General features: G+C 42.2%; 1 protein-coding gene across 3 annotated transcripts in view; it reads left to right on the forward strand.

Annotated features, from left to right (window-relative positions):
* Positions 1-26,260, forward strand: part of nhsl1b (NHS-like 1b) — a 104,055-nt gene that overhangs the window by 26,741 nt on the left and 51,054 nt on the right. The window contains exon 1 of one of the 3 annotated variants that reach the window (XM_041958359.1): positions 15,228-16,698. The exons of 1 other annotated variant lie outside the window; for it this stretch is intronic. In XM_041958359.1, coding sequence (XP_041814293.1) covers positions 16,446-16,698 — 253 coding nt within the window. In that variant the 5' untranslated portion in view covers positions 15,228-16,445. Of the gene's footprint in view, positions 1-15,227; positions 16,699-25,224; positions 25,294-26,260 lie in introns of those variants that run through there. One more of the 3 variants, XM_041958360.1, reaches the window with a different exon arrangement.

Genomic DNA, 26,260 nt, shown 5'->3' on the forward strand with positions numbered 1-26,260 from the left:
ACGTTTTGAACTCCCTATAGACAGTCAAAGTTCATGATTTATAGATTTCTTTTCAAGTGATACCCAGGGGAGCTGGAGGATGTACCTTTTAGGAATGTGGTTAGATGAGGACAACTGTGCTGTGTGTTGGGTGTGGAGACAATTTGCTTGCAAAAGTGTGTTTCTCAGGTATTGGAAATGGCCTAAGGGTTGTACTGTTGATGTGAGAAAGTGAAATAGTGCCTGGTGTATGTGTGAGATCATTAACCTCAGTGTTTTGTCAATGCTATACCATGCAGAGCCCACAGGCGCCATTCTGTTATTCTCTCTCTGTCTTTGTGTAACACACACACACAGTCATACACACTCGCTTTTGGTAACCGCCCAAAGAGACCAGCTCCTTCAGCTCAGGCTTAAGGTGTTTTCTCACTGTTGTGCGCTGACCTGCTCTCACACCCCTATGACCCATATCACTTCTCTTCACACTGGTCCCCTTTCTCTCTCTCTCACCTTCAGCCTGTAGCTGCCGCCGACTTGTCCAACCAGTCCAACAGACCACTTAGAGCCAGAGATTTACAAGCCATTTTTATTATTCCAACAGGAAAAAAATGTTTTTGTAAGGAAGGGGAACCTCCACTCTTCTGGGTCTTTTAAGGGTTTGGGAAGTGCACAAAAGGTCAGAAAAGTGTTGAGAGCATTCATCTGCACACAGTTTGTTGCTGTGAAAGGCAGTCTTTTAAAAAAGTCCATTTTATTGTATTCTTTACAGGGAAAATGCACGTTGATCGACATTGCTATAAATATGGAATTGTTAGCCAAAATGCATATTTTCAAGTGTTGTCCCTTAGCTAGATGTTGAGTTAAACATTAAAACAACAACCCAGAAAGTGTATCACACTGAACACTAGACAAATCTGGGTGAATGTTTTAAAGTCTGGAGCAGGTATGGTCTTTAGAAAATGACAGTAGGAACTGTATTTCCGAGCGTGTGGTTGCTGATAACACCTCTGTGTTGGCAGTAGTTTGAGACTGAGTTGGTTTTCAGTGTGCTGAAGATGAATCGAATACTGTTTGAATGTTTAGTTAAGTTTACATGCTATAAAGTTTGTCAATGAACAGTAGTTTTGAGTGACTAATGGCCAAAAAGCAGTTTTAACTTGAATTGATAAGAGTGTTTGTTTTATCTGTCATGAAGCCACCTGGGGTGATAAATATTTCTCTTTTTTTCCAGTGGAGAAGGCCGATATTCTACCATAGATTTTTATCTAACATAAATCTGTGCATGCAGATGTAGATGTGTGTATTGAGATGTAAATGCCTGTGAAGGACTGTACAGTCCCTCCTGGGTTTTCTTCCCCTAAAATGAGATTAAGTGCGTGTGTGTGTGATTGTGTGTGTGTGTGTGTGTGTTAGCGTGTGTACTGTAGTGCTGTAGGCTGCTTTCACATTCATCTGTGTCTCTACATACTATTAACTCTCCTATTCTCAACCTCATTAAATGAGCCTTTGGGCAAGAATTAGATGAACCGTTCTCACTCTCTTTCTTTCCTTTCTTGTAGGAATATAAAGTGTTTGATTGTGGAGCACAGAATATCTTTTTGTTACCTTAGTAATCACCACTGCACAAAATAGAAGCCGATAAATCTAGAGCCCTCTATAGACGTAAATATTTCTGAATAAATGAGCAAGAATCACACTTGCTGAACACTTAAATTAATATGCACCATTTGGATTATGTCAGTTTGGTGTGGTCTAGGGTTGGGCAATATGTAAAAAAAAAAAGTTTGATCAGATTTCCATTTGCAGTGCAGTGAGAAGAGCATCGCCTCAACACATGAATACACAAATCTATCAAGTGAAACAACCCAAATTGTTCCAACTTTGGCTTAAAGGAAGTATGTGTTCATGTACGACCCCATTGCTCTAAAACGGTTTTCAGAGCCTTCAGTGCGGTTTTGTTTGCCTCTAGACTGACTCAGATTCAGTTTTATCCAAAGGCCAGTGTCAAAGTAATTAATCCATGCAATTATTTGACACTGAAGCAAAGCCAGCGGTGAGGCAACTGTCTTTCATGTGGGGAAATCTGCAGCTATGGCCTGGTTCTCTAATGATGGAGTGACTGTGTTGTCTAGACGAGTAGGAGGTGGAGAGATCGCCCCTAGAAATACAGCAACAGAGAGCGTGTCACCCTCAAATAACTATATTTATACATTTGGCTGAACCAAAAGGCTGTACCCTTCACTTGGCTATGTGAGTCAGTGTTAGAATATGGTCTACTGACTTTTATTAAGGGTCTGGAGACTGTGGAGGCTACTTGTATTATACAGGAGTTGTTAAAACATCAGTTGTCTCACTCCACTGATAGAGGAGTCTTGTTCGAAAAAAAATACTCAACAATTTTCCTAAAAATATAGCCGAGGCTACCTTCTTCTCAACCACTTCTTGCCTTAACCTTTTCATCACCAGCTTTGAGGCATTTTGATTTGTATCCTGTCATTTCCTCATGTTGACAGTGGACACATTCATTTCTCTGTGTCTTCGTACATTGGTGCATCTTCTCTTCTCCAAGTTGGTTTTGGCAGTCACCAGTGTGTCACATGTAGCCAGGACTTAATACTGAAGGGTTTTCCCTGGCTTTCAGAGAGCCTGAACTGTGACCTTAGGGTGGTGGATTTTTCATGAGATTAGACCAGTGAAGTCTCAACACTGCCATCACACTTAATCCGTAGAAGCATTTACAGTATAGTTCATAGCTGTTTGGATAATTACATATCTTCTGTTGTTTTGACGCTGCTCTCCAACGTGTTGGTAAATGCTGTTTCTAGCTACTGATTACAGTATTATTATTATATACAGTATGCAGTACATTTCTACCACAAATGTGAGCGGCCGATAATGCATTCATCACAAGATATAACACATCTAGGCTAAAGTATCCACATTTATCAGGTTTTAATTTGCTAGATACGCCAAATGTTGAGTTGCATTATGGGAAGTGTACTATCCAGTGTTTGTGGAGCTTGACCCATAAATGGGACTAAAACTCATGACTTCTCTGCGTCCACTGCTTTAATTGTGTCCATTTTTAAAGTACAGATCTGTCTCTTGTGAGATTCTCAACTTAGTGAAGGTCCAGTGCAAAACCTCTTCGATAAGAACTTGAGATACAGTGAAAAAATACACAACACCTGTCTTGGATGGGGCTGCATTTCATGTTTTCATTTTCTTTGGTTGGAAAAACAATATTTTCCTCTGGCTAGTAACTGAATACATATGTGCTATTATGATGGGTGTAATGTGTACGGTTTAAGCACCGGGGTGTGAGTTCACATATCAGCGTAGATTCGTCTGCTAGTCTTTTGTTGTCTGCCTGCTACAGGAGGTGGTCACTTGACCGGATTTAAAGTGTGCACACATGGACACATGCGCTAGTACAAGCACATGCATGGACAAGTAAATGCAAACACATATAAAGAGATCACAGTGTGAAATGCACACCCAGACACATGGACGCCTGTACACAGGCTTAGACACACACCTGTGAGCAGCCTCACAGACACATGCATGCAGACAGACAGGCATGAGGACTGGATACACACACACACACACACACACACACACACACACAGCAGGAAAGTCCCTGCTGTGTTGGTGCGACGTGGGTGGGTGGCCGCGACCAGTGGCCTTTGGCTTTGAGTCCGAGGTAGGCTGAGAGTTTGTGTTTCACCCACTCAACGCAGAGACACAAAGACAGGCTGTGTTTGAGAAAAGAGAGATTTGACAAGGAGGAGAGAGGTCCAGAAAAAGGGGGAAAAGAACGAGGAGAAATGTTGAAACAGTGATTTCTGGGATGCGTCAGTAAGGTTTTAGTTCAACAAACAAAGCATGGCGAGGTTCAGGAGGGAAGATGAGACTGAGACAGAGATAGATGAGACAAAGGGATGTGGAGAGATGGAGAAAGACAGATGGGGAGAAGGAAAGAGGGAGAGAAATGGGGGGTGGCCAGATGGAACTCCACTCTTAAAGTTTTGACAGCTCGTGGGAGGAATATCTTTAGGGAACTCTATTTCTGATTGGTTTGTGTGTCGGGATACGTGTGTGTTTTGACAGTCTTGTCGTGTTATATGGTTAATCATAGCATAGCAAACATGAACTCCCTCTTTGTTTATATTACTCCATGTGGGTGTGTTCCACTCAGACGCTCTATTTTGAGTTGATCTATTGTCTGTGTGTGTGTTCGTGTGTGTTCATGCTCGTCCACCATTGCACCCATGGTTTGTCTGCAATGTGCCTTGAAACCCCAGTGTGTAATGGCTGGAAGTCAGTGCTGCCAGCTGGTCTGGCCAGCTACTGCTGATCTGGATTCTGCTCTTAAATTCATCACGAAAAGTTGAATCGCTTTGGGAGCTGGTCTTGGATCAGGAGTAAGGAAAGTACGCCAGCAGGGTGGAAAGAGGTTATAGACAAGAATTTGTGTGTGTGTGTGTGTGTGTGTGTGTGTGTGTGTGTGTGTGTGTGTGTGTGTGTGTGTGTGTGTGTGTGTGTGTGTGTGTGTGTGCTGGTTTGATGTAGTGCTATGAGCCAGGATAAAAGAGGGATGAGCTCAGAATAACGAACGATTTTGCATGTAGTGTGTGTGTGCGCGCGCGCATGTGGGGGTGTGTGCGTGTCAGACGGCTCACAGCTGTAGAGGGCAAAACGCCAGACCTAAAGTCGGCCCCTATTGTCACAGTAACGGTCGGCCTGCCGTCTGCCCAATCAGCATAATTTACTCTGTCTCTCACTCTCGCTGTCTTTTTGTCTTTTATTTTGTGTCTCAATCTCTCTCTCTCTCACCCCCCCTTCTGTTTGTCAGGTTTCCTCTCTTTTTTCTTTTTTAACTCCCATCTCACTGTTGCACTTTATCACTTTCCACTTTTATGTCTTGTTTTATCCCTCCACATTGCCCTCTTCCTCTCTAAATCAGTGTTAATGCCAGCGCTGAGTGTTTCTGGAAGAGCCGCAGATACTAAGTGTGTTTCCGCTGGAGTACAAACCCACACACGTGCACACACACATACACAGCATGATGGGCCACACACACACCAGTCCAGTGCAAGGCTGCTGCTACTGTTATTTCACACGTCCTGGTTTTTTATTAGAGTTTTCCTCTCACTTGTGCGCTTGTTAAAAGGCTTTATACATGTAAACACATGGCATATAATACTCACACCTCTTAGCAAGCTGTAAACTTGCACACGCTGATTAAAAAGGCACCTTCGCTTTCATCCTGCTTTTTTATATTCCAGCATCTATGCATTTTTTCCCCTTTGTCCATGTTTTTTTACACTTTGTATCTGCCTCATACTCCGTGTCAAACACGCACACTCTCACACAAAGAAAGAGGTTTCAGCGTTTGACTGTGGCACCTGTAGTACGCATGCCCCAGTGGGGTTTGGTGGGCGTGTGGCCAGATTGGACTCCTGGTGTGTTGCCAGATTGGCTGTCAGCACATGAGCTGAACTTTGCCTTTGCTTCTGTCTGACCATTCAACCCTCTCCCCCGGGAGTCCAATTTAATTTTAGTAAGAAATGAATCTGAAACCACAGAAAACCATGGCTGAGAGTGCTTGATTTATTAAAAAAATGCTGGTTGCATATTATTATTGTTTTAAAAAAAATGTTGATGTTAAACATGTTTATATTCTGTCCTTACTCACTTTTTCATATTCAGGGTCATGTTATTCAGGGAAATTGGAGCCTTTCATGGAACTTGGCCTAATGAAGGAAAACACTCTGGTCTGATCATTGGTCTCAGGGCTTTACAACAGAGCTAATACCGTAATTTTGTAATGTTTGTATTTCTTTAAGAATGCCATAACACAGTTGCTGCAAACTCCCAGCTGGTGTAAGCAGTCATATGAGCGTCCGTTTTTCCTTCTTATTGTCTTTAATTTAATGTCACATGGTTAGAATCTGCTTAAAGGAATGAGGCTGTCCTTTTTCTGGCAGTGATGAAACAATTACAGTTAAATCCATGTGAAATGCATACATCATTGCTAAATTCATGCTAAATCTGGAATATAAGCAGTTCCAATGAACTGAATGCACACACCGTGAGGTACATACTCACACACAAGTAGTAAGTCAGGTAAACTGACCTTAAATACAGTATATTGGCAGAGCTGCAAGCAATGATAACAATATATACATAAATGGCAGAGATGCTGAAGAGCTACTGAGAAATGACTCTGCTTGGATATCACTGTGGGAGGTCGCTGTTGAGTAGACACACGTGTGTTTTGTCAGCATGTCTTGCTGTTTTCACAACACTTAACATGGATGTGACACATCATCCAGTTTGTAGACATGCACAGCAAAACACACACACGCACCCACAGACATCTGTGCATATGTGTTAGTGAGTGTGTAAATGTGTGTGCACATAGCCGCAGGTCTACATTAGCATGTTTACAGTGATGTATTCATGTATGATAATCTGCACAAAAACTGTACATTCTTCAGACCTGACCGGTGCTTCCCCTTAAACAGCTGCTCGTCAAACTGCCGTCACCACACAGGTTTGGAAGAAGAAAAAAAAAACTTGCGTACACACAAACACACTTTCTCGACTGAGCACAGGTCGTACCTGTGAGATCTAAGAACAGGTTCTGCCACATGTCAGAGTTACGCAAGCCCTGTTTAAACACTGTTGCAATGACAAACATTCTTCCCAGCAGTTCATAAATACAGTAGACAGAAGGCAACACCTTTTGGGCAGTCAACTTAGACTCAGCTCATCATAAATTAATACTTAAATACTTACTTTTTAATTAAAAAAAAAAAAAATCTTTATCTGTTTTGTACTCAGATTTTCAGATCGGTGTGTACACAGTGTGTCATTTGCATGGTGAAATGCAGGTTTGTCAGTTTACTCAGGGTGAAAGACTTGTTTCCTGTCAGGTTTCAGATTTCATAATGTGCTTGAGAAAAGCATTTTCTAGAAGTCATATCTGTTGAGTTTAAAGCACTAAAGAGGATGAATAGAAGAAAGTAACATTACATTTAAGTGGATACGTAACCCTAAATAGAAGTCTTCTCGCTTCACTGAAAAATCTTCACACATCATCCACAATCCTCTTCTTATATATGCTGGAATTCACCATCTGTACATGGTTTTATGAATTAACATAGCCTGTGTGAAAACTTCAATGCATATGTAAACCACATCTGGCCTCAGGTCTGCTGGAAAAGCTCCTCCACTCAGGCATGACTGATCAGGAATGCACAGTCGACCGCACCCTTTCTCCCCTTCAACCACTGGACGCAGGCCTGCTGTGTGTGTGTGTGTGTGTGTGTGTGTGTGTGTGTGTGTGTGTGTGTGTGTGTGTGTGTGTGTGTGTGTGTGTGTGTGTGTGTGCGTGTGTGCGTGTGTGTGTGTTAGAATGCCCTGCTCAGATTACCAGAGTTCATTTGTCTTGTAAGCTATAGTGCCACTCCTTTCTCAAACTTTAATTCTTTTGCTCTAGTCTCACCTCATTGCTTTCTTCGCCTTTCCTTCTGTCTCTCTCTCTCTCAGTCACACAGACTAACTGAGACAAGTCGTCTCACCTCGTAAATCTGCAGCATGAACACAGGGAGTCTTATGAGCGCCACTGTCATGATCGTGCTGGAAGAAGTGCATTCTCCAGCCCTCATGCTGGACCTGGCTGTTTTAACAGATGTGGCTCAAACGCACACCCAGCCTGTGCTTCCTTGTTCTTTCTCTTGACAGTGCGCACGTTCATAAAGTATTTGTGTGTGCATTCAGTAAATCTGGCATTCTCTGGTTTGGTGCAAAGATGTTCAAATATTCACATTTGTGCATTAAACAAATGTGACTGACTTGTAGCCATACTTGAGTTTGTAGTCGGCTGCCGCTTTGGGGTCAAGGGTGAGAGGTCAAAGGTCAGTACCTTCTTCACTTTTCTCTTTGTCTCTGTGGATAAGCTGCACCCACAAACGACTCTTAGATACACATATGCACACACATATATACACACACATTCTTAATTGCATACACACAGGAGGGCTGTGTGAAATTGGTGCTCACAGCTAAGCCAGCAGCTTTTACCAGAGAATAATAGAATTAAGCAACACACACACACACACCACTTTCTGCTGGAATAATGGATGCTGGGATAATGGAGCACGTGGCCAGAGGAATGAGGGGATTTGTCTTCAAACCAGAGTGAATTGACAAGGATTGACTCCATGGGTCTGGACCGGCTTAGTTGCTGTCTAACAACCCCACACAGGACCCTATATGTGTGTGTGTGTGTGTGTGTGTGTGTGTGTGTGTGTGTGTGTGTGTGTGTGTGTGTGTGTGTGTGTGTGTGTGTGTGTGTTTGGGGTGGGGGGGTGTCCTCGAAGGCGGCTGTTCCACAGAGGCCAAATATAGTCCTTGAATGTTTGAAATAGCAGTGTTATCCCTGACAAAAGATTGCTATCTTTGCGCACACGCACACATAAACACACAAACTTTATTCCCTTCAGGCCATGAGATAATGTTGTTTATTGACTGTAGTCTGATATTTAAGTGTGAGGTATACACATACAAACACACAGACCACGGATACACAGTTTTCCAGCCCATTTAATCTTTCAATGAAGACTCAAGGCTACACTGACCAGCAGAGAATAATTAGGAACTCAGAAGATTTTTCAGTCTAATGGTGGCCCCACGTGGTTGGAAATGGTAATTACACTTCTAATAAGGCAATGTGTAACAGTTACTATACACTTAGATTACTGAATATAATTTTCGATATTTGCAAAATACTTGCAAAAAAGAAAAAGAAACATTATAATGATGACTATCAATGATTTTCATGGTAAATTAATCTGTGGAATGTTTTCTCAAGCAAGTTAAAAAATACTGAAAAATGCCCAATATAGTTTCTCTAAATTCAAGGTATAGTCTTACAGTTCCTTCAAACAAACCAACAAAAGGAGTAAAAAGGAGTAAATCACACTTTAGAAGCTGGATTTAGAGAATGCTGGAATATCACTGAAACAATTATTTAATTATCAAGTAATAATTATGATAAAAATATTTTTTTGCCCATTGAAAAATCAACTAATCACTTAAAACTCTAAAACATAACATATATTATATAAGAACAGATAACATTGTCATCCAAGTTAATTTCTTATAGTAATAAGTCTTTTTCATGTTTAAGAATATGCACAACAAATCACAATCAACAGACGTCAAAGCTCCAGAGAGTCAAGGGCCTTCGGTGACACTTTCCACTGCCACCAGAGGGCTGTTGCTGGCCTGCTGGCCCTGCCCTGCCCCCTGGAGGTCTGAAGTTGCTAAGCAGCTAACCTCATAGAGAGATGTTTTATACTGTGACTCACTTTTTCCTCATGCTCCTGGTCTATTATCATGTGGATAAGTCACTTTTATCCTGTGTCACCTGTTTCCTCCTTAGACTGCTTGTTTTATCAAGTTGACTTACATAAGAATGTGCCATCTTCATTTTGTACCGATGGCCTGTGTGTGTATATATCTTGCCTGTGTGTGTGTGTGTGTGTGTGTGTGTGCGTGTGTATATGTGTGCTTGTTCATTCATTGTACTGAGACTCCCAACAGTAATAATTAAGGTCAACCTCTCTCCACCCTTCCCACCTGCCATCATTCTTAGTGGCAGTTTAAGTGCATTGTGCCACCATATGAGGTTAGTCTATGTACTCTATTGACCCTGTTGGGGCTCAGATGGCTAATAGAGTGAGTTGTCCTACAAGGACACACACAGGCGCGCACACACACACACATATCGACATATGTGCATATGCCTTAATATGTATGTGAATACATAAAAGGGAAAACCTTTCAGGCCACACACCACACAACAGATTCAAGCGCTATACATCAGTGTTATCCCACACACAAATCATGCGGTTTCTTTGGCACACCACATAAACACCCATGAAATCACATAGTAGAGACTCTGTCAGTGTGAATGATATATCACCTCTTTGCAAAGCCTCATGGGAGTCTGAAGAGGTCACCAACACTCTTCTGACCCTTGCACTAAAGTTACAACAACGCAATTTTGTGTTGCTTTTTGTTCACTGCTAAGCAGTTTTATTAATCCAATTAATGTTAATGATTGCTGGCGGAAGACAGTGAAGGACAACTGTAGGACGACTTTAAAAAATGAGGTTTCAGACTTGCCCTTACTGACTTTAATTTTTCATGTGTAACAAACATAACGTGCGTTTTAAGAACAGGAAAGGCTGCATAAATTATTTTCAGGGAGGGATAAGAATACACTGAATATGTGTCTACATAAAAGAATGGAATATTAAAGAGGAATAAGATAAAGAGCAAGATAAGCTCTCAGGTTCAAAGAGAGGTCAGGGTTCAGAGTTCTTGGCATTACAGGTCAAACAGTAGTCAGGAGGTGACAGCAGATAACACTGTCTTTAGTGTTGTTTAGTGAAGATAAGAACAGGATCCAGACAGGCACTCACTCAGCTAAACTTCCCAGCAGCTGTTGCTTGGCAACTTACAGTAATGTAATGTACTAATGTACAGCGGCATCATGTCATTTTATTTGATTCTATTACGTCTGAGTTTTCTCTAACCTATTCAATATTGTGCTTTGCAGCAAGCGACACACTGTCACGTCAGCAACCATAGTAATCACTGTGGAGAGCTTAAACATGCGCTGCAGGTTGTCATATGCTTAGGCACTCTTTAAACTTATTTGTACAGTTTGCTGTGTGTGAGTGGGTGTATGCGCGCTTGCTGTGCGCACCTGTGTGCCATGTGATATCTTCCTGTCTGAATCGGTTTTACCTTTCTTGTTGACCAAAGGTTCTCTTTCCGTCATCTTGGCTCGAGCTCAGCTAGCTATGCCACAGCCTGGCTGGGAGTGAGTTTGAACTTTTATGGAGGGTCAAAAGTGCACTGCTGTAAGGAAAGCAGATTTATAACAAAGACCAGAGCATCTTTGCAGAAAGTTATACAGAACAATAATCATTTGTCTTGATTATCTTCTTTTCATAGCCAAAATTGTAATCAGAAGTAGTATTTGATTAAGCGCCCTGCCCTAATTGATAGAGAGTGTAAGCCATCAGAAAAATACTGTCAATAAATTCTTGCAAACACGACCATGAAAGCACAGTTCTGCACGCACACACATGCTTGCATACACTACATAAATGCATTTGAAAATTTGACAAGTTTTTGTCTAAGTAAGGAGAAGAGGCCCTTCTTACCCTTCAGCAAGATTCCAACACCTCCTGCTGGCATCTAATATAGAACGTACAGTACACTCACTCACTCACTCACTCACTCACTCACTCACTCACTCACTCACACACACACACACACACACACACACACACACTTTTGGGGATGGTACATAGACTTACATCCATTTCCTAGAGACTTATCATAACCATAACCATAACCTCTGCTTGCCTAACCCTGACCCTTACCCACACTTTAATCCAAGTCTGGGGATGTTTGTTCCTGTGAGGAAGGCAAGTCCCTTGACTGTGTAAACAGATTTATGTCCCCGCAGCATGAGTAATTATTGTCTACACACACACACGCATGCACACACATACACTGATTTAATCCAAAACTGACACATCCTGGCCCTTAATTTCTACCGTCACCTGGACTAATTATAAACTGAATTAATTTTATGTTGATCCGCATGCGATTGCAGTGAATCTAAACTGGGTAAGCCAGTTGTCTCCCCCATGAGTCAAGCTGTCCCCAGTCAACGGGTTCGGTTCGGTTTGAAATTTGTCTCTAAATGTGGCCTTTTGACAAATGCACACACACACGCACACACATAAACAGCAACTTCCATATAACTGTCACAGTAAACGTGGGGTGCTGTCTGGTAATAAAAGCCTTCCTCTGCGGTGCAGCTGAACCCCTGTGTTTAACTGGCTCTGTGAACGTGTTACCACTGAGACACACACACTGTGAAGCTGTACTTACTGGGATTTGAAATTTGGCAGGCACACTCAGCCAAGGCTTTTGTCTTTTTTTGGGAGGGAAAAAAAGACAATTGTGCACTTGTGGACACACTAAATGCTACTTTTGTGTGTGTGCGTGTGTGTGCGCTCTCATGTGTTGCATTCAGGTAGGCTTGTTTATCTCCTATATTTACCCTTTGTGTGACAGTGTCTGGTCAGTGTGTATCGATGTCAGGCCTCTGATGTCTGATTGGGTTACTTGGCAACCAGGTTGCTCTCATGATCACCATCCCCTGTGTGTGTCATGCAAACGGGCGACAGCATGTCGAGTGTATGTGTGTGTGTGTGCGTGTTTGTGTGTGCACCAAGGTAAAACACTTTTCACCTTTGTGGTGTTTATTTAGCAGGCTATATCATTTGGATGGCTTAGCTAAACTCTCTTTCATTTTGAGGGAAATTACAGGATTTAGTTTTTTCAGACTCAGATGTTTTATCTTGGCAATCAGTGGTTTCAAAAGACTGTTCACTATTCACTGTATCCACGTTGTCATCTGCAGTTGTTGTTTCTGTTTCTTACGTGTTTCTTTTACTTGCTTTCTGAGAAGTGTCACACTGTCATACGTTTCTGCTATTTACTTTTGTGTTATGTGTCTTTTTGATGCAAGGCTGTGTGGATTCAGTTTATCTTCTAAAACCCTTTAATATGATCTGATTTCATGTAATTTAGCTTTAATTATGCCAGAAGCTTAAGTTTAGCCCATCACTGTCTGGTCTTGTGTTTGCTTTGCCTCCTGTCTCCTTTCTTATCGTGTGTGAGAGGAATGTCCCAAACTGGCTTTGTGACTTGTACAGCCAGTTTAAACAGCAGTTTGTTCAGCGTCTCCATCATTTCACTGCTGGTCACTGCCACATGACTCTAATGATATGATGATCATAGTGATCACATGTTGATGCTTCCTTGATACTATGTCTTGCCTGGAACCTTCAGAACGTGGTGCTGAAATGACTGTAAGCTCGAATTGTGTGTGTTTTTAATACCAAAAATGACCAGAAAATGAAAGGTATGTGATGTACCACATCCGCTGATATACTGTAGCTGTGAATTAAAAGTTACAAAGAAATACAGAAATTAAAAATGCAGTATTAAAATTCCCCCTCTCTCAAAATCATAGTTTTTTTTATGTTGATGTCATCTCATAAGTTCTTCATTTTGTTATTATTAAACACTTGAGTAGTACGGCCCGTAATTTGCCTCATGATCATCTGACACACATATAAAATTTTAAATTATGAATTTCTATGGTTTCATCTCTGCTTTATAAGTTCTATAGGTTCTTAGGTATAGGTTCTTCAAAGACCAAATATTTGATTGGGGTCTTTGTAAATACATATTGAGGCAACAGATGAAAGCTAAACTGTTACAGATTGATCTTGACATTCTCCTCTGACCAGAAGCAGCCAGACCAAAGCTGTTAAATGTCCACTACACCGCCATCCAGTTGAACGAATTGATTATTGTCCCTGGTGTCACTCCTCTGTGTGCAGCTTTAAGGGAATGAAAACAAGGAGATTTATGGAAATGGTGAGGTGGGGGTTGAACCAGGATGCTGACCTCTTATGATGATCTTTGACTTTTCAGTCCCCTTCTGGGAGTTATGGTAGTAGAACAGCTTTTCCTCCTGAAAAGAGGAAATCAATAGACTAAACTGGTCCTGACTCCCCGTGTATTTCTTGCCCTGCATTTATTGTAAATTGTCTTCCACATTGGCTTCCTGGTGTGAATCAGAACAGAGTTGATCATTTCCGCATCAGAGCCAGTTAACATCTGGCCCTGCACTGTTTTAATCACCTTTTTTCTTTTTATACATCATGTGGTCCCTTTTAAACTGATCCCTTTATCGGTGCACAGAAGAGAGTCATGCCGGTTAATTATTGAAGAGACTGTGGCTTTATGTGCCATCAGTGCAGACAAAGGTCTTAAAATTTGTGTGTGTATGTGTTTGTAAGTTAAGCTGGAACATCAGTAGCAGGCAGTTGTCCCTTTTGTGTAAACAGCTAGTGCTGTGATAGTAGATTTTCTTTCTCTAAAGGGAAAAAGAAAATGAGTTCAGGGACCTGTCAGAGCCATAGGGGTTTAAGTCTAGGTTTACACCACATCCCAACCACGAATCTGGCATCGGCTTTCAGCTGTGTAATGGATCCACAAAAGGATATGCACAATAAGGAGTTATAGCTTTAAATCAGTCTCCACACTGAAGCCACTTCCTCCAATACAAATCTTCAGGTCTAATCGAGGTTGTGTGAATGGGAACAAGGTAGTGAAAGGGATCGATTAGGGTTAGAGAATTATTTTGAAACATGTGCTTCATGCACATAAATAGACACATTCACACACACACATTGCTGATTTATTGTCACACCTTGGTGGTCACACACTCCCTTCTGCGGTTACACATGGGTGGGAAAACTCCTCCTTCCAAACGCACTTGTAGCGTCCCATAAAGATTTTGTTTTTGTCCCTGGGGCCCTCTGAGTGCTACTTTAGCCTACCTAAATATATATTTTACAAAAGAATTAACACAGATAGCATATTTATCCTAAAAATTTTGAAAACAAGAACCAGTTCACTATGACTAATAAATCCGTGTTGGTTGGGTGTTGTCATCAACCTGTTGTTGAACCGTGTTTGGTGTTGTCTTTACTTACTTTGAATTTGTTGTTCAACCAGTTGCCTCCACCACCTCAGGCAGAATATCAGCTACAGTAATGCTATGAGTGTCCTCTAACAGTTTTAAGATACAGCGTATTGAAACATACAGCTGAGTGCAATAAACAGTCTTAAAAATAGTGGTTTCTTTGTGCATTGTTGGTCATAAGAGAAGTGACACTGGAAATGTACAATATGTTGTCTCATAGTCATAGTGAATCACAACTTGCTATTAGTGTTGGGGGGGGGGGGGGCTTGATCAAACGCTGTCTCAGAAAAAGAAGCACCTGAGGGTCCAGAGATGACAAGGATAACGAGGAAAGTAAACAGGAGTCGGGGAAAAAATCGTGTGAGGCAGGGAGGAGTGGTTGCCATGCCGGCAAACGGATGGAGGGGAGGGGCAGAGATCAGGGATCACAGAAACCAAGAAAAAGAGGGAGGGACAGAGGGAGGGAAGGAAGGAAGAAGGGACAGGCTGACTCGTATTTCAGCACCGTGGCTACTAGGGCTGGGTGTAATCCTAACCTTATAGTCACAACACTTAGTGAACTCTCATAGACAGTCACACACTTAGACTCTTGAGGACTGACCAAGACCGGAGTTCAGGGAATCCTCGCCTGCACGTACTTCTGATCAGCCAGCCTGTGCGTCACACTACGTGCGTGTTCAGCAGGTGTGGGCTTCCCTTCCTGATTCTTACTTGTGCTGATCAGCTGATTGGAGATTCAGATCCAGATGGCTGTCAACACCGAGACCTTTTTCACAACATCAGCATACTTGGCATGCTCCTTCTTCTTCCTCCAGTGACGACAACGCACCAGGGAGTAATGCAGCCAGAACAGCACAGAGAAGAAAAGGAAGAGGGTGTCGGCAAGAAGTTGGGTGAAATTCTCTTGGAACCCTGAGAGGAGGTGTCAGCTTTGCCGCCAGGCATCTACACACACACATAATAGAGGATCCCTTGGAACTTGTGGCGGGAGGATTTCATATGCAAGTGTGTTTGCGCCAGTGTGTGAGCATGCATGTAACTTCATCAGGCTGGGAATAGACCCAGGGACGCTGAAACCTCTTAACCTCCTGGTCCAGCCTGGCACTGAGACGGTGTGTGTCAGCTGGTGTGTGTGTGCTAACAACTGGAGATAACAGCTCTCAAGGGCACACATGGTTGTAAACAACAAACACGGACTTGCTGCGATTGAAAGTATCTTAATATAATTTGGAAATGTCTCTTCACCCTGTCATGCACCACCAAGGAATATTATAGTCAACAGTGAGTGTGCACATACAAGTGTGCTCACAGGAGTGTGTGCTGCAGAGAGTTGGTGATTTTTTCCACATTGCTGGATTGCCTAATTAACCCTTTTGGATTTGGGAATCACGCCCAGAATCTTTTAATACAAAGGACAAGAAGAAAGGAAAAGAGTTTATTTAAATCTGAGTTTTGGCGTGCGACACACAAGATTAATTGAAGGAGAAGGAGGTTGTAAGTTCAGACCTTCTGTGCCAGAGTCATGATGTGGAACAAAGAGAGTGAAAGAAAAACTGGTCTACGGCTGAACTTCCACCTGGAACTAATTTAATTCTTAACATAGAATCTGAATAGTTTGAAGCATTTCAACGTGTGCAGACCTGGATGCTGTATTCAGAAATGTTTGGAATGATTCAGACGTAGAGTGAATACCTGCCACCCAACCTAAGGATCTACATCTGAAGATTGTTCTTCCAAAGTAGCACTTGGTTTTAAAGACATTTTAATTCTACATCCTCCTGTCTCGGACTTGCTTTTTCCCTGAATGAGAATGAGAGGGGACAGGAGGTCCTCTTCCTTTCGTAAGGAGAAACCCGCAGGCCTATCCCGGGCTCTCAGTTGGCTCAGCGTGTCCACCCTCTCCCGCCAGAGCAGGCGCATCTTCCACAGCCAGAATGAGCTCCACGCCATCCACGACCGTCAAGCGCACCTGTACTCGCACACTCACCTTCATGCTGCAGACAGAGATGAGGAGGATGATGATGACAACTGGGTGTACCAGCCACAACACAAAATAGGTGAGAGGGGAGAGAAGAGAGTAAAGTCAGCACTTAAGAGATGATCTGAGTCACTGCTTATTGATCCTGTTTGTTGGGTGTCTTTATGTAGATGCACACCCACCAAACCACGTGGTATGTTTGTCTTGGCTGCATCGCAACTTGTAACAATGCTTGGAACTCATTTGAATGGATTTCTGTTCTCATTCCCTACCAGGAAGCCAGTGAATGACTTGTTTACATGCACAAGCAATGTAAGAAGTGGGTCACTGTCTTTTTATGGCCCCTTGTTCTCCATCTGCACGTTCCTGGCACTTCCTGGTTGCTATAGGGAGCGAGCGGGAGGTGGCCGCATTCAGCGGGGCTGTTCGGGGGTCATTTTGTGTGTGCGATAGGTGAACAATGATGTGTCAGGCCGGAAACAGGTGATGTCACGGGCTCGGTGATGTCACAGGCTGGTGGCGATGTGAGCACAGAGTCTGGTGCCAGGGAGCGGGTATGTGTTTGCGCGAGCGTGTGTGTGTATATGGAAGCTTGCATAGTTCATCACTCGGACTTAATCACTTGGAAGTTATGGTACTGTAGAATAATATATTTTCTTCACAGACATTTCTAGTTTACATTTAGACAACTTGGCTAAGGTAAGAGTGCCATTTATTCTTCTCTCAGTACAGTACCTCATGGTATTGTGTTTCCTGACTGGGCTCATTATTTATTGATCAGTTCATTAGTTGTGTGTGGACATGCATGTGTGTGTATTTGGTCAGTGGTGTCAATATGACTTTGGGGACAATGGCTGTAACTGTAGCCTAACCTTTATCTGAAAATGGAAAAAGACACCGATGCCTGTACTATAGTCATTCCGAGCTGAAGTGACGGGTCTGTTTCAGCTGGACTCCCATCAGGAAGGACTAGTTTGACACCCATAATCATCACTCACTCTAATAATACCTATATATTCTGATGTGATCACAGAAGTGTCAGCTTTTGAATACGGCAAAACAATGCAATGTATAGGAGCTGTTTGCTTTGCTCATGGTGCATGCTGCCCATGTTCATATGCACAGTTCTGTAGCAAAGTATGCTGGCCTCTTGATATTTGGTCAGACAGGACCTCCTTCACTACATTTCTACCTGTATTTACTTCCTGGCTCCCGCTGCAGACACATTTAACCAACTGAACCAAGACGAAAACAAATCAAACACATTAAAAAGATTTGACAATATAAATATCATGTAGCGAAGCATAAGTTGCCTTTTTTTTTTTTTTTTTTTTACAAGTTTCAGACTCTTTTTGTGTTTGCTAGCCTGCAGAACAATGATCTGGCTCAGTTGAACCCTGCTGCATACAAAGCAGACTTCCTGTGTCTTAATGTGGCCTCCTTATGAGTGAACAACGCTGCTGGACTACGATTATCTTCCATCAACATACACAACATCTTCAGACTTGGCCTATCATGGGTGTTTATTATTTAAAGCATATTTAATAAATACGTATGCTTTAATGCATCTGTTATTGCTTTTGGCTACACTGACTGTGGCTCTTAAAGACTCCTGGACCTACCTAAGCACACGTTGCCATTTTGGATCCCTCACAGGAATGTGGAGCTTGTTGCTGTTGTTGTCGTTTATTGCATGTCTCAATCCTTCCTAGTCACTTTATCACCTCTGAACCTGCCCCTTCCTAAAACAGCTCAGGGCTCCACATGGCTGGCATGGTTTGAGGTCCTCACATTTTTCTCAAAGTCAAAGGGTAGAAACTGTGGTCACCATTTTGGAATGAGATAACTAAAACCAAAGCTGTAAATGTTCACCATGTTATATTTGTTTGCGTAAAATTGTGGTGTTGATGATCTCAAGGTCTCAAACCGACAGGTAGGTTTAGGTATTTTTGAGCATGCTGTTTGTGCATGTGCAGAAAGATCCTTGTGGCTCCATAGCTTTCATTTTATTCCTCTGTTTGATCTGTCTATCATCTTTACCCTCTTTGAATCTGTCTATCTTGTCCGTGTTTGCTCCCTCCTGTAGTTCTTAGGAAAGCTCTTCTATCTGGTGCCTTTTTGACACAGATCCTAATTTCAATCTATGATAACTGTGCATTTACTTGTTAAATTTTCAAGGAAGAAAGGGGGAGTGTTTATTGATTTTGTTATATTAGCTAAGAGCACAGCTTGGAGGTGGAGAGGGTACACTGGAGAATGAAGACAAGCAATAAGGCTGATGTCTGTGTTAGGTCAATCCATTTACACTTTGTGTGTTTTGACTGCTAGATTTTTGTTTTTCAGAGTCTAGAGCTCCTAGTGTGCTTTTTTCTACCTCACACACCCTCTTTTTTTCTCTCTTGCTCGCTCTGTCATGCACAAAGTCTGTATCTTTTTATAGCTAATTCTAGGCCAGACTAAGTGTCAGAGACGGGTCAAAATGAAATTATTCCATCCATAGCACACGGAGACAAGTGTACACACATACTGCACGCATGCACACTGCACACCACACAGAGGAAACATCTCATAAGAATCCCCTCTCTAGTTTGAACCTGAAGTATTTATAACATCTGGATCTTGCTTCCCAACTGCTGCCAGGACCCATTACAAGTCACATGGGCAGCTGCGCACTGTGCCTGTGTGTAAATATAGGCCTAAAATGAGTGCCTGTGGCTCCAGAGCCTGCAATTTTGACTCAGCTTCCAGCTCGATTGGTTGGGTGTTTGCCTCGGTTGCCAAAGTAACGAGTGTGCGAGTGAACGCTTCCTGGTGTGGCTCAGCTTGACCTTCCTATTGGGGCAATTCTGTGCCAATCATGTGTGAGAGAGCCGTCTGTTGCACAAGCTGCTATTGGCTGTCGTGGTGAACCTTAATTGACTTGAGTTGTATGGGATTAGAAAAATTAGAAACAGAACAACACAAAGCTAATTAATTGTAGACGTCTTGTGGATTGTTCTGCCCAACATTTCATAGAGCCAAACATCTTATTTATTAATATTCATTTTAAAGCCAGATTCCTGGAGTAAGAAAACTCTCATTTAACCTGAGAAGAATCAAGAAAAATGTGACTCCATATACTTCTTCACCAGCAAAAATTACACAAGGAATCGAGAATTTGCTTTAGGAATTGTACTGTAGGTGAACAGTGCTCCTTCTCCCAGTTCAGTAACACTTTCTATGAAGATCACATCTATAGTGCACTATAGTTTACTTACTGTTCTCCAAGCATTAAATACTTTTTAAGCCTTCATTATACAGCGTTCAGTAGATAATAACATGGGTGGAGAGGGAGAGAGGAGTGTGACATGCAACAAAGTTCCCTGGCTGGAATATATGGCATGCAACTTAACCACCAGACCATCAGCTTGCCTCAAAGATTTAATACCATTCTGTTTTATGAGACCATCCTGGAGCTGTTCCACCACCATCCAAAATTTGTTTGACTTTTTCCTGCTGTGAGCAGCTCCTCTGTTTACTTTGTGCAGAGTGTTGTGGGACAACAGCACACACATAAAATCAAGTGGGTTTAGTGTGCATATTGAGATCTCACATACTCACCACATACTCAAAACCTTGGCTTGGGATACATTTCTTTTATGATGCCCACCAAGCTCTTATCATAAGGACCAGAAGCCTTCAATTGGCAACACTGGTGAAAAAGAGGTGATTGTGTTATCACTGTTTTTTCTCAGCTTCCTCCATCAATACTTTGAACTCACACCTCTTCTCGCTGTCTCCTTTCCTCTCGCTCGTCTTTGCTCTGTTACATGTATACACAGGGACACAGTGACCAGATCAATCTCCTCAATCAAACCTATTGATCTCCCCGTTGTGGCTGTATGTCTGAATCAATCAGGTGACAGGCATTATGGCTGCTCTGGAAGGCCATGCCAAGAAATGGATCGGACGGTGGGGTTCCCCGGCAGGCTGTTCAGGCCCCTCAGGCCTTCTGAGCCTGAATCTCTGTATGGCTGGGGATGTGGGCTTTACATCATTACTGTTTGTTACAGTGTAGGCTGTTTATGTGTTGTGTGCAGCAAGTCTCCACATGAAATGAACTTGATGACTCGCTGAGATTTACGTTGTTGGCAAGTAGGAGTGCACCGTGTTAACATGAAAGTAAGGAGATTGAAGGATTTAGTAGAATTTCGTGATGTGTTTCTACGGTATGTCACCTTGGGTTTTTTTTACCTTCATTTCCAAATTTAGGGGAACAAAATATTGACCTAAATATTTACCATAACTATGCACACCAGTGTTGTGGCAGCCAGAATTGGGTCTCTCATTATAAAAATGCTGTTAGCAAGCCGTTAATGAATTTAGCCTGTATGAAAAGGTCTTAATCCGTGTGAGGTATGTAGTGAAATTTGAGAGGATTCAGAAGAGGCCAAACTCTTGTGTGACAGTTTTTTAGTGGGGTTTTGGACCAACTAAGGGATGGACACATTTCCACACGCACACACACAGCTATACACACTCATCATGGTTATGTAGTCCATGTGTAAATCCAGATTAGCAGATGATAATTCGCTGTAGGGGGGATGTGATGTATAAACCAGCAAGGCCTCATTAAAAGACAGACATGGAAATCTGGTGATGTGGCCGACAGCCCAGGGCGTATACACACTGCTACTGTAAGCAGAAATATATGTACACACAACTCATGTGCACGCTTAATCTTAAAAGAAAGACATATTAAACTGTTTCTAATCGCCTTTTTCCTCTGTCTCTCCTATGTGCTGACGATGATATGGTGATTTTCAGGTAAGTCAAATCTTTTTCTCTCTGATCCGCATCACAACCTTGTTTTTATGTCTCTATTAGTTGATCCCAGATCAGACCTACTGCATGCTGAAAACCCTCACAAAGCCTGCCACGCGTCGCAGTCGAGTTTTAGCCTGCATTAAATCGCATTAACTCATATTTTCCACTAAAAACCAAATCTCTGACCTGCACCACCTACCTTTTTGTATCGTATTGTGTGTATATTATTGCCTTTTGTATTACGGGATCTAATCCATGACTGCCCTGACTCGATGATGAAAAGGGGGATATAGAGGATGATGGTCTGTAAGGGGATGGGGTCTAGAGGGCTTATGTTGAAGGAATGCACTGATGTTGTCCCAACACAGTCCAGAGGTGAGAGATTATAATCCACATATACAGCAGCTGTGATGATGATCTTTTTCAGTCACTGTCAGCATAAATCCAATCATGCTTTCCTGTCATATGGTGTGGGTTTTCTATCTATTACTGCTGATTACTGATCAATCTGTTTTAACTGAGAGGTGTGGCAGGGTCAGATTTGTCCAGGTTCCCTCTCAGTGCGTCTCCAACTCTTTGAGCTATCGATGTGTGATGTCAGCTACAGCAAGCTTAGCTCTTATCTAACTGTGTTATTCAGTTTTATCTTGCACTGACGCAGAGCTCACAGCTGACAGTAACAACTTGTCGTGTTTACGCTGCTGCGGATACGATGTGAAGTACACACAGTTACTGATGCTAAAGACAAGATGTTATCTATGGGCTGTTTGGCATGATTCAGCCCTTATGATAGTGTTTTATTCGTTGACAAAGACTGTATTTTGGAGAATGGCAACAGTGGTCAGTTGGAATGCCCCTGAATACAGTCTTTATATCCTGTAGTTACAGTACAACTGCCATTTAACCAGATGACCTGTGTTGCCACGCAGTCCAGAGCTGAAATGTCCTGAAGAAAACAATTTTTAAAATCATTCAGACTCCACAGCTTGAAAAAAATGAAGGGAATTTGCATAATATTATAATATTATAGATATAATATGGCATAAATATGACAACAAATAAAAATAGTGAAATAAATGTAAAGAGTAATAACTGATAGATGGATAAGTAAAAAAAGTAAATGCTACAGAGATGAGACATTTGGCACAGTCATTAGTCATTTAGGCAGTTTCACCATATAATTAAATTAATTGTGTTTTGGTGTAGCATGATGACAGTCAAACCAAGCCAAAATGTTGCCACACAGATTGAGCATGATTTTTCAGAAAATCAGCAAAAGAAAATGCCAGTTGTTGCGTGTTTCCATCCACCATTGTTGTGGGAATGTTAGGAGTTGGGCACATTAAGATAGATAGTTGGTGCAGGTAATTCTCCAGTCAGGGGCCGTTGAACCATTGGAGAATAAGTAACGTAAATCATCTAAATATTCCTCAGGGAAGAAGACGTTGATACATAGCAGGTCAATAGCGAGCCCTGGCCTTCATATGAAAGTGAGCAAACAAAAACATGCTCTCAACGTGAATGTTTAAAAATAGGGAAGAAATTCCACCTCTCTGCTTTTTACGACTTCATCTCGGTGAGGCCAGTGATTAGGCAGACCTCAAGTGTTTCTTCAGAGTGGAGGGTTTTATGGTGAAGGTTAAAGTGAAAGCCATTTTGGGCAATGCAGCATCCAATTAAGGTGGAGGTTTGATGAAGTCAGGTTTTATTGGCTGGTTTGATGGGTCTATTCAGGGATTTGTGTGCATTTTAATCGTTTATTATTTCCATGGTTGTGTCTTTGTGGCGTTCTAATTTTCTGCACACTTGCAGAGGGGCTCCATATCACTCTTACCGTCTCTCTATTACAAACACACACACACACACACACACACCAATCAAGCCATAATTGGTGACATCTGGTCGAGGCAGACGTGTCATAGCCTGCAAGCCATGTTGCGGTGGGATTAACGTGTTCATAACACACACACACACACAGACACTCACTCTAGTCTGTTTTAGTGTCTGACTGACAGACCTGATGAAGTGACTTTCTGTTAAGCCCATGGCCATCATATATTATAAAAACCTGTGTAAAGGATTACAACCCAATGTGTAGAGTAGTTTAAATGTCACTGTAAGCCTTTATAATGCTTTATGATGACATATTGCAGTAATAATTCAAAGTATGAACATCATAGTTTTCAAGGTTAACTGTCACAATTGCTATAATTACACTAACCGTTTTGCATGAAAGGTCACAGTGCTGTGAACATGATGGTACTAAACCATGATGGATGCAGCCATGACACCTGTAATGCCACTCTTTGTGTGCATCAAGTAATGCACACAGTACATTCTGCGTGTTGCCTTTGCGGGTATCAGTAATACATGATAAATAGAAATTAAAGTGTGGAATGTGTGAGTCCTCTGATTAGTGTTTGAAAGATCTGCTCATCAGTGTAATCAGTGGATGCTGTGTTTGATCAATGAATGAAACCTGTGCACTCATAATACGTTTATTGGTCCCACATTACAGCTTGTTTAATGAGGCTCAAGCGGTTTTTACTTTGAAGCTTAACCAACCCTTTAAGCGGCAATCAACTATTTTGCTGTATACGAAAAAAGCCATTACAGAGCCTCATTGGAAATCAATGCCATTTTGTATTCAGCAATCTACTCTGGAGTGAGCCAGATTTTGACACATTCACTATCTGTTGTCACTGCGTTTGGATTTTGGCACCCCACAGCCCATTTAAGGACACTTGTGCTACAGTTCTAATTATGTATTGATTTGGGGTATTTTTTTGATGAGGGTACTATTTCCTGTCCTTTCAAGGTTGCTTTCTAAAAATTTCTTCTTTTCTTCTGTGTGATTTTTTTTTTTTTATCATAGTAATATTTTAAGGTCTCTAAAGCACTGAAGAACTCAGTTTAGGTGATCTATAAGAAGTGCTACTGTTGTACCCCTTGAAGTTGAACAAGATGGAACTTAACCACCAAAGGCGAATGGTATTTTGACTTGGCAGTGTGTCCACAGTGTGTGAGTGAATCAGTATTTCTGTCTCTCATCTGTGTGATGCTGCTGGTATTTCAGGGCGGCCAGCGTGGAGGGTTTGGGATGCACTGAGCTTGTAGCTGCTTCTGATAACAAACAGTTGAATTGTGGGGATTAAAGTGATTATATTTGATCAGCACACAATGGATCGGCCTCAAGCCGGGGCCCCCTGCCTCCCTCTGAACTGCTGACTGCCCAGATTCTCTACAATCACAATCCTCGACGAGGCTCATGCTCTGTGTGTTTGTGTAATTTTGTTTTTATTTTTGCCTGCCCAAACAAGAGCATTAGATCTCATTCAAATTCATTTATATACTAAAAAATGCAACTTTTCTATCTGCATTAAGGACACTATGGGGTGACAGCAGCTTCAAGAGTTTTAGATGGAGGCTGGGCTTCTGGCTCTCAACCTCTTAACACTGATGGGGGCGGAGAGATGGGGGGGTGTCAGTGTGGTGGAGAGACTTTCAGAGTGATGCAGGGAGGGAGAGAGAGAGAGGGGAAGGAGAGTGGGGGGGTCGCAGAGCAGTTTCCTGCGGTGTAGAAGTTGGCTAGCCGCCACTCAGAGCGTGTGCATGTGTGTGTGAGGGGAGAAAGAGAGGGAGGGAGATGGCAAGAGAGGCAACGGGAGAGAGGAGTGTGTGTGTCGGGATCTGTGTGTCTGTGTGTGAACGCGTTGACCGAGCTCTGTAGAGAAAGAGGGAGAGGGGGAGAGAGGAAAGAAAGAGGGAAATCAGGAAAGAGTGAAGAGGAAGACCAGAGAAAGAAACCGCTACTTGTCTCTTTTGGATAAATGGGGAAATAAGTGAGGAGCCATGTTCTGTCTGAAAGGTAAGTGTGTAAATGTGTGTGTGTGTTCATTACATGTGTTCGCATCACCCCAGTGTGAGTGTGGGACTTTTCCCCCAGACTTTCTGAGACAAAGAAAAGTTGAACTCCATCTCTCTCCTCTGTGTGGAAACTAATCTCTGTCACAGCGGTTTCCTCCACACAATATCCTTCCTCGTGTGTTTCTCTTTAGTAAAGGAACCTTCCTCTTTTCTCTCTTTAATCATTTCTTCCTTTGTTCCTTTTTCTGGCTCTGACTTGTTCAGGTTCACTGACTTTAATCCTACCTCTCCTTCTTTTTTCTCTGTCTATTTGCTTTTTTGATTCTTCCCAGTTTCTCTCTGATTCATTCTTGACTTCGGGGAAACATGAAGAGGTACCAATATTGAAACCCCTCTATGCAACTCGCTCTATGAGCTTTGAATTTGCTTAATGAAACTTTCTAGTGTATTTTAATGGAGGCGAGGGATGTGTGTTTGTGTGTCTGAGTGTGTGTTGTCCACAGTAACAGCTGGTGGAGCAGCAGTTGCTGGCCGCTTGTCCTGCAGAGTGGGGCCATGTGTTGGCTATTACTTGACTGGCCAGTTAAAGTATAAGATAAGAGGTAAACTGGTTCCTCTTTCACTGGCAGCCTCATTTTGTCTATTCTCACACACTCTTGTTTCATTGCTCGCCTATATTGCAATATACTTAATGTTCAGTGTATGACTGAATGCATCCAAACTGACTTCACTGTCAGCCATGTATGAAGCATGAAGGCATAAAGGTGTCCAGTAGATGATGTGATGCTACTCACACAAAGAGAAACAGCAGCACGGGTGTTCACAGGTTTTGCTTCCATTGCTTTTTGACGAATGCATGTTGATGCACAGTTGTAAGAACATCATCTTCACCTATCACCATCTCAATGAAAATCCTTAGGGTTCTGGGTTCTTTTTTCCTGCACCGGTTCGCACATGTATTGCCGAGC

Source organism: Chelmon rostratus, chromosome 18 (assembly GCF_017976325.1).
Source record: "Chelmon rostratus isolate fCheRos1 chromosome 18, fCheRos1.pri, whole genome shotgun sequence".
In the NCBI taxonomy this organism is placed as follows: Eukaryota; Metazoa; Chordata; class Actinopteri; order Chaetodontiformes; family Chaetodontidae; genus Chelmon; species Chelmon rostratus.